Source organism: Caretta caretta, chromosome 5 (assembly GCF_965140235.1).
Source record: "Caretta caretta isolate rCarCar2 chromosome 5, rCarCar1.hap1, whole genome shotgun sequence".
Taxonomy (NCBI): Eukaryota; Metazoa; Chordata; order Testudines; family Cheloniidae; genus Caretta; species Caretta caretta.
Genome location: NC_134210.1, coordinates 125075514 through 125086568, shown reverse-complemented (window position 1 = coordinate 125086568; position 11055 = coordinate 125075514). Strand labels below are relative to the sequence as shown.

The 11055-nt window shown below is 46.8% G+C and overlaps 1 protein-coding gene across 4 annotated transcripts in view; it reads right to left on the bottom strand.

Moving 5' to 3' along the window:
* Nucleotides 1-2949: 2949 nt before the first annotated feature.
* The window catches only part of LOC125637250 (stimulated by retinoic acid gene 6 protein-like), a 39789-nt gene continuing 31683 nt past the window's right edge, over nt 2950-11055 (bottom strand). For 2 of the 4 annotated variants that reach the window (XM_048851497.2, XM_048851498.2), the window contains 6 exons: nt 10491-10539; nt 10277-10394; nt 7449-7568; nt 6297-6460; nt 4753-4899; nt 2950-3290 (listed from right to left, as the gene is read on the bottom strand). In XM_048851497.2, the coding sequence (XP_048707454.2) occupies nt 3154-3290; nt 4753-4899; nt 6297-6460; nt 7449-7568; nt 10277-10394; nt 10491-10539 (735 nt within the window). In that variant the 3' untranslated portion in view covers nt 2950-3153. The remainder of the gene's footprint in view (nt 3291-4752; nt 4900-6296; nt 6461-7448; nt 7569-10276; nt 10395-10490; nt 10540-11055) is intronic. The other 2 variants (XM_075128867.1, XM_075128868.1) reach the window with 2 other exon arrangements.

Genomic DNA, 11055 nt, shown 5'->3' with positions numbered 1-11055 from the left:
GGTACAGCTTGGGGGCTTGGGCACAAAAATTGAGAGGATCTGTTATTTTCTGACAGGATCTGACTTTTACTCACACACATGATCTGGTGCCTAGCAGTGGCAGTGTAACATGCTGCATCTTGTAGCCCAGGGCAGCAGGACAACCGGGAAAGGGAAATATCCTGTGAAGGTCCCACAACCCATGGTGAGAAAAGAGGAAGTCCTAAGCATAGGTGTAGTTTGACTTCTGTATTTGGGGGAGCAGCTCCAGTCAGACCAATGGGGGCGGGGAGGGGGGGGAGCAAATTCCACACCTGCCCAAGGCTTGCAGTTTGCCCTCCCCAAAACACGCCCATGGTCCTAATGTCCATGAGGGAGAGGGGAAATAGGAGATAGTTGGGGACAGGTTCTTCTACGTGGTGAGGTCAGTGAGCATCCTTAACAGCTTTCTCTCCTCTCCTAGCTTCCTGGCTTGTGATCTCAGGCAAATGACTGTGGAGGTGGGCGTCTGCAGAGACAATACATTGGCAGAGCTCCAGCTACAAGTATGCCATCTTCCTTTCCTGATTCAGAACCAATACTGTCTACAGTATTTGCTGTTCTTATGGAGCCGAAGGATGTCCTTATGACTTGCTGTGACTTCAATGGGGCCAGGATTTAACACTGGGACTCAGGAACCCCACCTGAGAGCATAAAAGGAGCAGGAAGGTGCAGTGAAGAGGGAAGTGGGAGCTCAGGAAGCTGTGGTACAGAGTGAGACAAGCTCTGTGGGCAGTGAGGCCTGGGAGAGAGAGCAAAGGCCCCAGGCAGACAGGTCTGGGAGGAGCAAGAGAAAAACTGGGTTGTGTGTGGACTTTGTTTTGGAGAGATGTTGAGTTTTATTTGTACTCTTTTATATTAATAAACCCAGACCCCAAGGAGAGGTATTTCTGACCAAGAAAAAGCCTAAAGTGAAGTTTATTTGAATAGTCCAGGAGGGGACGCTGAGGCAAGTTGTCTATAGTGTGACCATAAGCCCTGAGGAGGTGCATGGGAGACAGCTGGCCTGTTTAGATTGTAGGCTCTTCAAGGACTGTGGCTCCCTCTCACTATGTGTATGTACAACATTTACCACAATGGTGACAATGTTTGATTGGGGCCCTCATGTACTACTGTGATATGAATAAATATCAATAGTTATTAAGAACTGTTATCATAGAATCATAGAATATCAGGGTTGGAAGGGACCTCAGGAGGTCATCTAGTCCAACCCCCTGCTCAAAAGCAGGACCAATCCCCAATTAAATCATCCCAGCCAGGGCTTTGTCAAGCCTGACCTTAAAAACTTCTAAGGAAGGAGATTCCACCACCTCCCTAGGCAACGCATTCCAGTGTTTCACCACCCTCCTAGTGAAAAAGTTTTTCCTAATATCCAACCTAAACCTCCCCCACTGCAACTTGAGACCATTACTCCTTGTCCTGTCCTCTTCCACCACTGAGAATAGTCTAGAACTATCCTCTCTGGAACTACCTCTCAGGTAGTTGAAAGCAGCTATCAAATCCCCCCTCATTCTTCTCTTCTGCAGACTAAATAATCCCAGTTCCCTCAGCCTCTCCTCATAAGTCATGTGTTCCAGACCCCTAATCATTTTTGTTGCCCTTTGCTGGACTCTTTCCAATTTATCCACATCCTTCTTGTAGTGTGGGGCCCAAAACTGGACACACTACTCCAGATGAGGCCTCACCAATGTCCAATAGAGGGGGACGATCACGTCCCTTGATCTGCTCGCTATGCCCCTACTTATACATCCCAAAATGCCATTGGCCTTCTTGGCAACAAGGGCACACTGCTGACTCATATCCAGCTTCTCGTCCACTGTCACCCCTAGGTCCTTTTCCGCAGAACTGCTGCCTAGCCATTCGGTCCCTAGTCTGTAGCTGTGCATTGGGTTCTTCCGTCCTAACTGCAGGACCCTGCACTTATCCTTATTGAACCTTATGTCATGATGATGATCTGAAAAGCAACATGTTAAGTTAGGACTATAAAGGTAGCTGTGGAAAAGACTTTAACTTTTAGGCATGGAATTAACCATCATCCTTGGATACAGGTTTGTATGTCATTAAGGACTTGTTGAAGCTCCTCAGTGGTATTGAGGAGCTGGGGACTGCTCAGATATGTGTGGGTAGAAACAGAACATTGAATACCATAAAGGGGCATGAAGAGGACCAGAAGTCAGTGAAGAATTAAGATGGGCATTTGTAGATAGAAGTAGAATGGCTTGGAGAAAGAGTGTGATAGGCTTGTCAGAAGAAGGGGACCTTCTTCCTACCACCTGCAACAGATTGACTAGAGGAAGGTCAACTATCTTGACCATCTCAGGGTGAGGAAGTGTGACAGGAAAACATAAGCATCCCTGTGCTGATCACAGCTCAGTGGTTTGGTAGAATGAGAGAGGCTGATTCACTCCTCTGAGCAGATCAGTCTTAGAAGTACATGAAGAAGAAGAGCTCTGTGTAAGCTTGCAAGCGTGTCTCTCTCTCTAACAGAAGTTGGTCCAATAAAAGACATTACCTCACCCATTTTGTCTCTCATCGGTAACTAAAAGCTATTAGGAAATGAGGCATCTGTTGTCAGCTACTTGTAACTGAACTGTAACTTTTTCAAACTCAGTGCTGGTGTTTCAAAGTTCATTGCACATTCATTAGTCCCTGCACAGGCTCTGGCACAGTTGGAAATTAGGACAAATAAAAGTTGTGCTTGCTGTGAGAGGCAAGGCTGTACAAAACCAAACTCACACCGGAGCCTTGTATTCAATGTGGAAATTCGTTTCTGTCCCCTTGAACTTGCACGCTTGGCAAAATGAGAGAAGAATGGTCCTTGACCCCACACAGTCAAGGAAATATTGGCCAAAACCAATGTATCTCTATTTGGTTTAAAACAATGAAAATGTTGCTGGGGTTTATAGTGATTTAACACAATTCACAGCTGTCTATTGGAAACAAATGTAATGCACAACAACCAATGACAGCAAGTGCTCCTGGACATCCATTCCCACCGCTCTCCTGTCATACCAGGGCTGAGAGCCCTAACTGCTCATAGTGTATAGCTCTGAAATAGAACTCCATCTTCTGAAAGTCCTAAGGGGCAAGTCACCAGCTGTTCGAGAGTCTTCCAGTTTCCACCTGCAGAGTAAGCTAGACACAGGGGTTCTGTGGCGCATCACTGGCACCGGACTGTGCGTTAGGCTTCCTGAGTTCAGTGAGCCTGGGGTTGTTGAGAAGGGTGTAGAGCAGCAACCACCGTGTCCTGGCTCTGGTTGACACTCTGGGTTCTAAAATGAAATACATACAGAACTCAACACACTCCACTTCTTTTTAAATCAACACACTCCACTTCTTTTTCTCTTGTAATTCAGAAACTAATGACCAGCTCCTCAGCTGGTATCAGTGGAGTTATATCAATAGACACGCACTGAAGATTCATAAATTCCAAGGCCAGACGGGACCATTGTGATCATCTAGTCTGACCTCCTGTATAGCACAAGCCAGAGACCTGCCCCACAATAATTCCCACAGCAGGTTTCTTAGAAAAACATCCCATGTTGATTTAAAAATTGTCAGTGATGACCCTTGATAAATTGTTCCAATGATTAATTGCTCTCACCATTAAGAATGTACACCTTATTTCCAGCCAGAATTGTCTAGCTTCAACTTCCAGACATTGGATTGTTAGATCTTTCTCTGCTAGACTGAAGAGCCCATTATTAAATATTTGGTCCCCACATAGGCGCTGACTTTTGCTGGTGCTGGTGGGTGCTCAACCCCCCTCTGTCCCTGGCCCCACCCTGACTCCACCCCTGCCCCACTCCCATTCCAACCCCTTCCCCAAATCCCTGCCCCAGCCCCGCCTCCTCCCCTGAGCGCACTGCATTCCTGCTCCTCCCCCCTCCCTCCCAGAGCTTGTTGTGCCGCAAAACAGCTGTTTTGCATCGGCAAGTGCTGGGAGGTAGGCGGAGAAGCTGGGATGCGGCACGCTTAGGGGAGGAGGTGGAGGTTAGGTGAGGTGGGGGGACGGGGAGGGGAGCTTGGCTGCCAGTGGGTGCAGAGCACTCACTAATTTTTCCCCACACCCTCGGAGTTGGCGCCTATGGTTCCCCATGTAGATACTTATAGACTGTAATCTATCTATCTGACCCAAAAGACATGAGGCCAAATTCTCCTCTCGTTTACACTGGGGTAACTCCACTGACTTGTGTGGAATAGCACTGATGTAAGTGAGAAGAGACTTTAGCTCAGAACATTGTCAGCACCACTTGATAAACAGCATGATTAATATCCTTCCTCCACCTGAGGGCCAACAGCTTCACCTTCACTGCATGCATTAACTCGAAGACACCGGCTCCCAAATATGACCCTTTGTAAAAACAAAGAGCATAGCAAGATTCAATAAAGGGTTATGGTCATAAGATTACAGGCCATTTTTGTGGGCCTTAGGGCTTATCTTTCAGATGCACATTTGAAGCCTGATTGACTTCAACTCAGTTGCACCCATTTAACGTTGAGCAGAAATGTCTCTTTACTGCATATGAATAAGAATAGTTTCTGCACTTAGACGTGCTGAGATAATATGACAGGGTCTATCAGTTCTCATACCTTGCATCTGATCATCAGCATGGGAAGCAGAGGGAGGTTAGAGATAAAGGATTCCCAAAGAGTAATATAATTTTAGAGTTAAATAGCTCATAGTACTCACTTAAGTGGCATATATGTTAATACTTCAGTCAAAGTGCTTACTTGATATATTATTGAAGATATAATATTTGGTGGATTTCTGCAGTTTTTTCTCAGTGGTTCCGGCCAGAAGAATGTGACAAAAGCTGAGGAGGGTGGGGTTAGTGTGGTAGTGGTCCATAAATATCATACCAACCCATGTGTTGAATCCTGCATTAAAAAAGGGATACATCTACAGAGACGTGCAGCTTAACTCCCTTCTCTCTACACGGCGGGCCCAGTACAGCATTCTTTGTGAACCTATGACTCCCATTCAAGTCAGTAGGCATTTGTGAGAACAAAGAATGCAGGCTCAGGCTCTTCATTCATATACAGCCAAAAGCTTTTCAACCCAAGTCCTCCCTGGGCAAGGTGTGGATGTAGGTAGCCTTTGACAGGTTGGGTGGTGCTTGCTCCACAACTCATCTTGAGGGGTGGGGGCACTGGAAGAGTTAGGATTCTTTCATTCCAAAAAGAAATCAAGAAAGAAACAATATTTGCTTAACAGACCAGTAGTAGTTTATAAAAGTTAGGCCATCCAATCAGGAAACAGAAACCATACCATGTGACTTAAGTGGCCATTCTGAATATCAAGGACAGTCTGAATACTAACTACAAAGAGTTTGTAAACAACCCTCAGCTCAAATGCGTTTGTGAACACACCAGGCCTTTGGAATAGTTAATCAATTGTGATCTGGTCTCCGAAAATTAATAAGCAAGGAGCAATAAATATATTGACCAGCTGTACCCTAAACTCACAAGTCCAATCCACAAATAAATTACTGATTCTACATTTTAAAAGAAAACTCCTCTCTTGGAGCTTTATTCTTCGGAAGCTTCCCCTTTTTTGAAAATGTCAGTCGGGGAAAAATAGTCATATAATACACATCCAGCTTCAAACCAATACTTGGCAATAATTGGCTCAAACCCATCATTGCGGAGGAGCAGAATATATGCTTCAGGGTTTACATCTTTGTGTAGTTTTTAATATTAAAAAAAGCCAAGGACAAAATCCTGAGAGAAGTGGAGTGGCCGCATCTGAGTAGAGTAACTGAGCTATTCTTCATGCACTGTTTTCTATAGCACCCATCACCATAATATCTATGATGGAGCCAGAGCGTGCTGTACAGTGCTCCAAGAAGGAGCATCATGTGCTCACCATAGTGGCTGCTAATGTAAACCACCCTAGATGAGGGGTCTTTGTCCCCTTCTACTGTCTGACCAATGGAAGCGGTTAAAGAGTGCAGCATCTCCCAGTTACGGCAATCAGGTGCTAGACGCGTGTGCTTTTAGAATGGAAGATCTTGGATTCAGACAAGCAGGATTAGTTACGCTATTAGCTCTTGGATACATGTAGGGAGGCCAAGGCCCTGGCCATGTACAGCCCGAGTGTGGCTAATACTATACTCTGCCTTGCTCCTTTGCAGGTGTGTTGGGCATGAAGAGGTTCCCTGTAGATACATCTGATGTTTGCTTGAAAAGTTCCAATATTCTTTATGAGAGAGCCACCAAATGGCAAATCCCCATACAAGCTATCCATGCAATGCTCTGACGTTTCATACACTTACCCATGTCAGCAGCTTCATACCCTTTCTGCATTATAGTCCTGTCTATCCGTGCAATCAGCCAAGTTCCCAACAGGATACTGCAAAGTAGTCTGAACAAACAAGCCCCCAGGCCCAGGAGCACGTTGTAGAAGAATAAAAAGTAATTGAAGTTGTGAAAAGCTTTTCTGCAAAAGAGGGGAAAATCCACTTTCACACTTAGTGCCCGATCATGGGTTTGGTTTGGGCTTCAGTGTGCCACAACAGCTCACAAGGAACTAACAGAGATTGACCAAAGACACAAAAGTTTTAGATCTTGATCCACCCCTAAACCCCTCATCCCCGGCCCCACACCAGATCCCACACCCCCAGCCAGAGCCCTACCCTGCACCCCTACCCCCTGTCCCAGCCCAGAGCCCCCTCCTGCACCCCAAACCTCTCATCCCTGGCCGGGAACCCCCTCCTGCACCCCAAACCCCTCATCCCCAGTCCCACCCCAGAGCCTGCACCCCCAGCCGGAGCCCTCACCCCCTCCTGCGCCGCAACCCCCTGCTCCATCCCAATGAAAATGAGCGAGGGTGGGAAAGAGCGAGCGACGAAGGGGGGATGGAGTGAGAAGGGGGTTAGGCCTCGGAGAAGGGACGGGGCAAGAGTGTTTGTTTTTCTGCAGTCAGAAAGTTGGCAACCTAAGATTCTTGGGGCTGAGCTTGTGGAGTCCTTGCACTCACAGAAGTATAGAGATATAGTTGGGGATTGGTCCTGCTTTGAGCAGGGGGTTGGACTAGATGACCTCCTGAGGTCCCTTCCAACCATGATATTCTATGATTCTATGACTGCAATTTTTCAATGAGGGCAGACTTTTAGGGCCCACTCCCCCTCTTCCCTTTTGCTAGACCCTGTAGCTTCACTTTCAATCCCCACTCACCACTGCATACCTTACCCCACCTTACTACTTTTGGATTTGGCCCAGATATCCACACACTCCCAGGTGCATGGTGTTTGAAATTCAGACCCTGAACCAAATTCCGTGGCTCGACCCTCTATGTCTACTTGTACCTACATTAGTTCATGTTTGTCCAGGCAGACATAGATCTTTGTATGAAAAGCCCCATGCAGTAGGAGATCCTTGTCTGGAGGATGCAAGACCATAAGGGCTGTTTCTTTCCTACCACTAACCTGTTATTGAGAGCTAATGGCTTCTGCTTATCATCTGGCAAGATCTTTGGCTGAAGGAAGAATCTCGCAGCGATCTTGATTTGTAATATCATGAGCCCCATGGCAATCCCAACTGTAAGACTGTAATGGAAAAGGAAAAGAGAAACATCCGATGAAGTGACCTGTAGCTCACGAAAGCTTATGCTCAAATAAATTGGTTAGTCTCTAATGTGCCACTAGTACTCCTTTTCTTTTTGCGACCCTTTTAATATAGATGTTGTGGTGAAAGGGGCTGGGAATATAGCCTATTAGAGTCCCTGGACAATGGGATGGGAGACCTGCATGTGATTGCCAGCCCCTGGGACTGATTCCCCACTGCCCTGTGCAAAGGAAGAGCAAAGCAGGCGTGAAATGCCACCATTCTGCTTTGTAGGGTTTTATGCCCACTTTGCACAGGTGTAGAGGAAGATGCTGCACTGCCACCATGCACTTACCTGTGCAGTATCTCAGAGGTTCTCAACATGTGACCTGCAGCCCCCCTCCCCCGGGGTCCGCAGACTATGTCTAAGGGGTCCGCGAAGGACTTAGATTGAAAACGGACTGACCAGAATTCAACTCTATGTAAAGAGAATCCATTTCCAAAGAGGTCTGGGCCTCCATTCTGCTCTCAGGGGTCTGTGAACGAGAACAGGGTGAGAACCACTGCTCTATCCTGTGGGGAATTTCTTCCTGACCCTCTGCATGGCCCAGACTGTGATACTCTTACTCACGGGGTAGTATCTCACTGCAAATAGCTCCACTGGCTGCAGGAGGGCTGCTCAGGGTGTAAGGTGTGATTCAAATTCAGATTCTCCAGTTGAAAGGGGGAGGCTGCAGGGAGCCAGTTGCCGCTCCCTGATCCTCAGCCACTTGGTTCTGGCACAAGAAAAGTGGCACAGGACCAGCAGTAACTTATGCAGCCGCCATACGGTTCCTCAGGGACCATAGGCCAGTGGAGAATCATGTGTAGCAAAGCTCCACTCGGCCATACCTCCCTCCTACCCCAAGAACTCCACTAAGACACCATCTCCCTCATGTTATGCTGAGGGTGGGGGTATGCAGCTGGCACAATCGGTATCAGAACTGCTGCCCACCACCTTTAACCCCACTGGAGAGCTCACCTGAGCAGGGGGAATTCTCTACCTGCTTATCTCTGGTAACTTTAAGGCCACGAGCCCCGAAGCGGCCTTAGCAAACCAGAAAATCTGGCCCAATGGGAATAAGGGGTATCAGAATCTAGCTGTCCTTCTCAGAGCACAAAATGAGCACAGAGGAGGTGTGGCCTGGGTAATATCCATCCGACCTAGTATCAGTGCACATACTGTCTAGTAGTCCTTTTTAATTCTTACGAAGATATAAAATCGTCCTCCTGCTTTACAATGCTCACAGAATAAGCCTTGTTATGATTTTTTTTAATGACTGCTCATTCGAATTCTGTGGCTACTGGTCTTATTGTCTGCAGTCACCAACTGGGCTGAAGATAATAAGCCAAAAGAGGACCGTCATCTGCACAGATTCCTGGGATTCCAGGAAGCGAGTGGCTTCAGGAGACTAATAGAGTCCTGTAGGGAGTTCCTGACAGAGGCTTCATTTGCTGGGGGGCAAGAAGGGCTGTTGCCGCCACCCCCAGATCTTGGTTTGTCCCTCCCAGATTTTTCATAGGTCTATAAGCTCCGTTATGTCTTCCGCTCCCACCCCCTGCCTCCCCCAACTTTGCAGGATATAATATAATTATATTTAATTTTTCCTGTGCTGACACAATTTTGCCCCCCTCCACCCTCAGATTTTTCTGACGATACCCTGATTCCTGAGATTGTGGGGAAAAGAGTGTAGTTGGCCTAGACAGATTACAAAAAGGCAGACCCTAGACCCATATAGGTGGGCTGGTGGCTCTGCCTTCAGGAAGTGGAATCAGCTGTTATATCTTATGAAGCCTTGAAACTGCGATACCCAATCTTTGCCAAACCTGAGGACAGTGCCGGCTACTTGCCAGGAGGCTGGGAGACACACTTAAGAGAAGAGTGTGGCTGGTTGATCTTTAATGCAGAGATGTGGGCCACGGAGATTGCAAGTCCAAGCATGAGATGCTTTCTTTAGATTGAGCAGTCAGGACATTAGATCAAAATGGAGCAATGCTTGCTGGGACCTCCTTGTCCACATTAAAGATGAAGGTGGAATATTGTGGACAATGGATTGCATTTTGGCTTAGCTTGTATTCTTATGTGCTTTCACCCTTTGATTATCCATTGTCAGTCAGTCCCCTCGTAGTCAGCATTTTCCTTAAGACGGGAAAACAGACAATGTGCTTAGATTGTAAACCTCTCAAAAATTCCCCACAGGGAAAGCAAGTTTAAAGATCTGCTGACCTTTGGAAAGGTTGCATGGCACATCTTCAGAGGAGGGCTGCTGGGGCTATGTTTAAGGAACATGCAGAATTTATGTTACGTGGCAGGGTTATTCAATAGCAGCGTGAAAAAAACTCCCCCCTGACCAACACAGCGCTACATCAGCAGGAGAGGCAGTCCTGCCAACATAGCTAACGCCACTTGTTGGGGGTGGTTTAATTATGCTGCCAGAAGAGCTCTCTCCTGCCGGCAAAGAGCGGCTACATTGGAGACCTTATAGCGTCACAGCTGCAGCAGTACAGCTGTGCCAATGTAAGATCCGTAGTGTAGACACAGCTTAAACATCTGTCACTGGAACCTACCGTTTTCAGATAGGTACCTCTTGTTATTTTATAGACCTATAAATCTAAATCAGCGCGAAGACAGTGAGATAACACCAGAAATGTGTGAAAACAATGCACTTACATCCCAATTCCCAAATCTTTGGCAACTTCCAGCCCTTGGCCATGCTGTATCGGCAAAACAAAACTGTACATGATCATTACACCAAACAGACACTGCACCACATGAATGATCAGGTAGCCTGGAAAAGAGAAAACACATTTCTTACCATAGAGGAAAAGGGCAACCGCTCTAATATTGGTTGAATGTATGCTTATGCTGAAGGCTTGGCACGTACCCCATAATATGTATGCAATTTGCCAACCAGAGTATCTTGCTATTGCGGCCTGAGTTTAAAAAAAGAAAAAGGACAGACATTTATGACATTGGAATTGCTGCATGTTTGATCAGAGAAACAAAATACATCCTTAGGCCCTGATTCTGGTCTTCATCCTGCTGGCTCCTTTATGCCACATTTCAATCACAGGGCCTGATTCTCCACTGCCCGGCATCTTATTCAGCATTCATACCAGTGCGGAGTGAGTGCAAAGTGGGTGTGAATTTATCCCATTCTGACTGGTGACAGTTTACCCCCACTCTGCACTGGGTAAGTCACTGGACAATGTGCAGGGCAACCAGGAATCCGTTCCAGTGTCCCTCCCACATCCCTTCATCACGGACCCCAGAGCTACATTGAAGCATACAGGAAAGGTGCAGAAGTGAACTGAAGTATGTGCTGAAAGTGGAAGGAGATCAGAGGAGCTTGGCTTGGACTCCTGCACAGCTTACACAAGGGAATGGAACAAAACTACATGTACCCAGAATTCTACCCACAAAACTGCCTTTATAACTGTTAGAACATG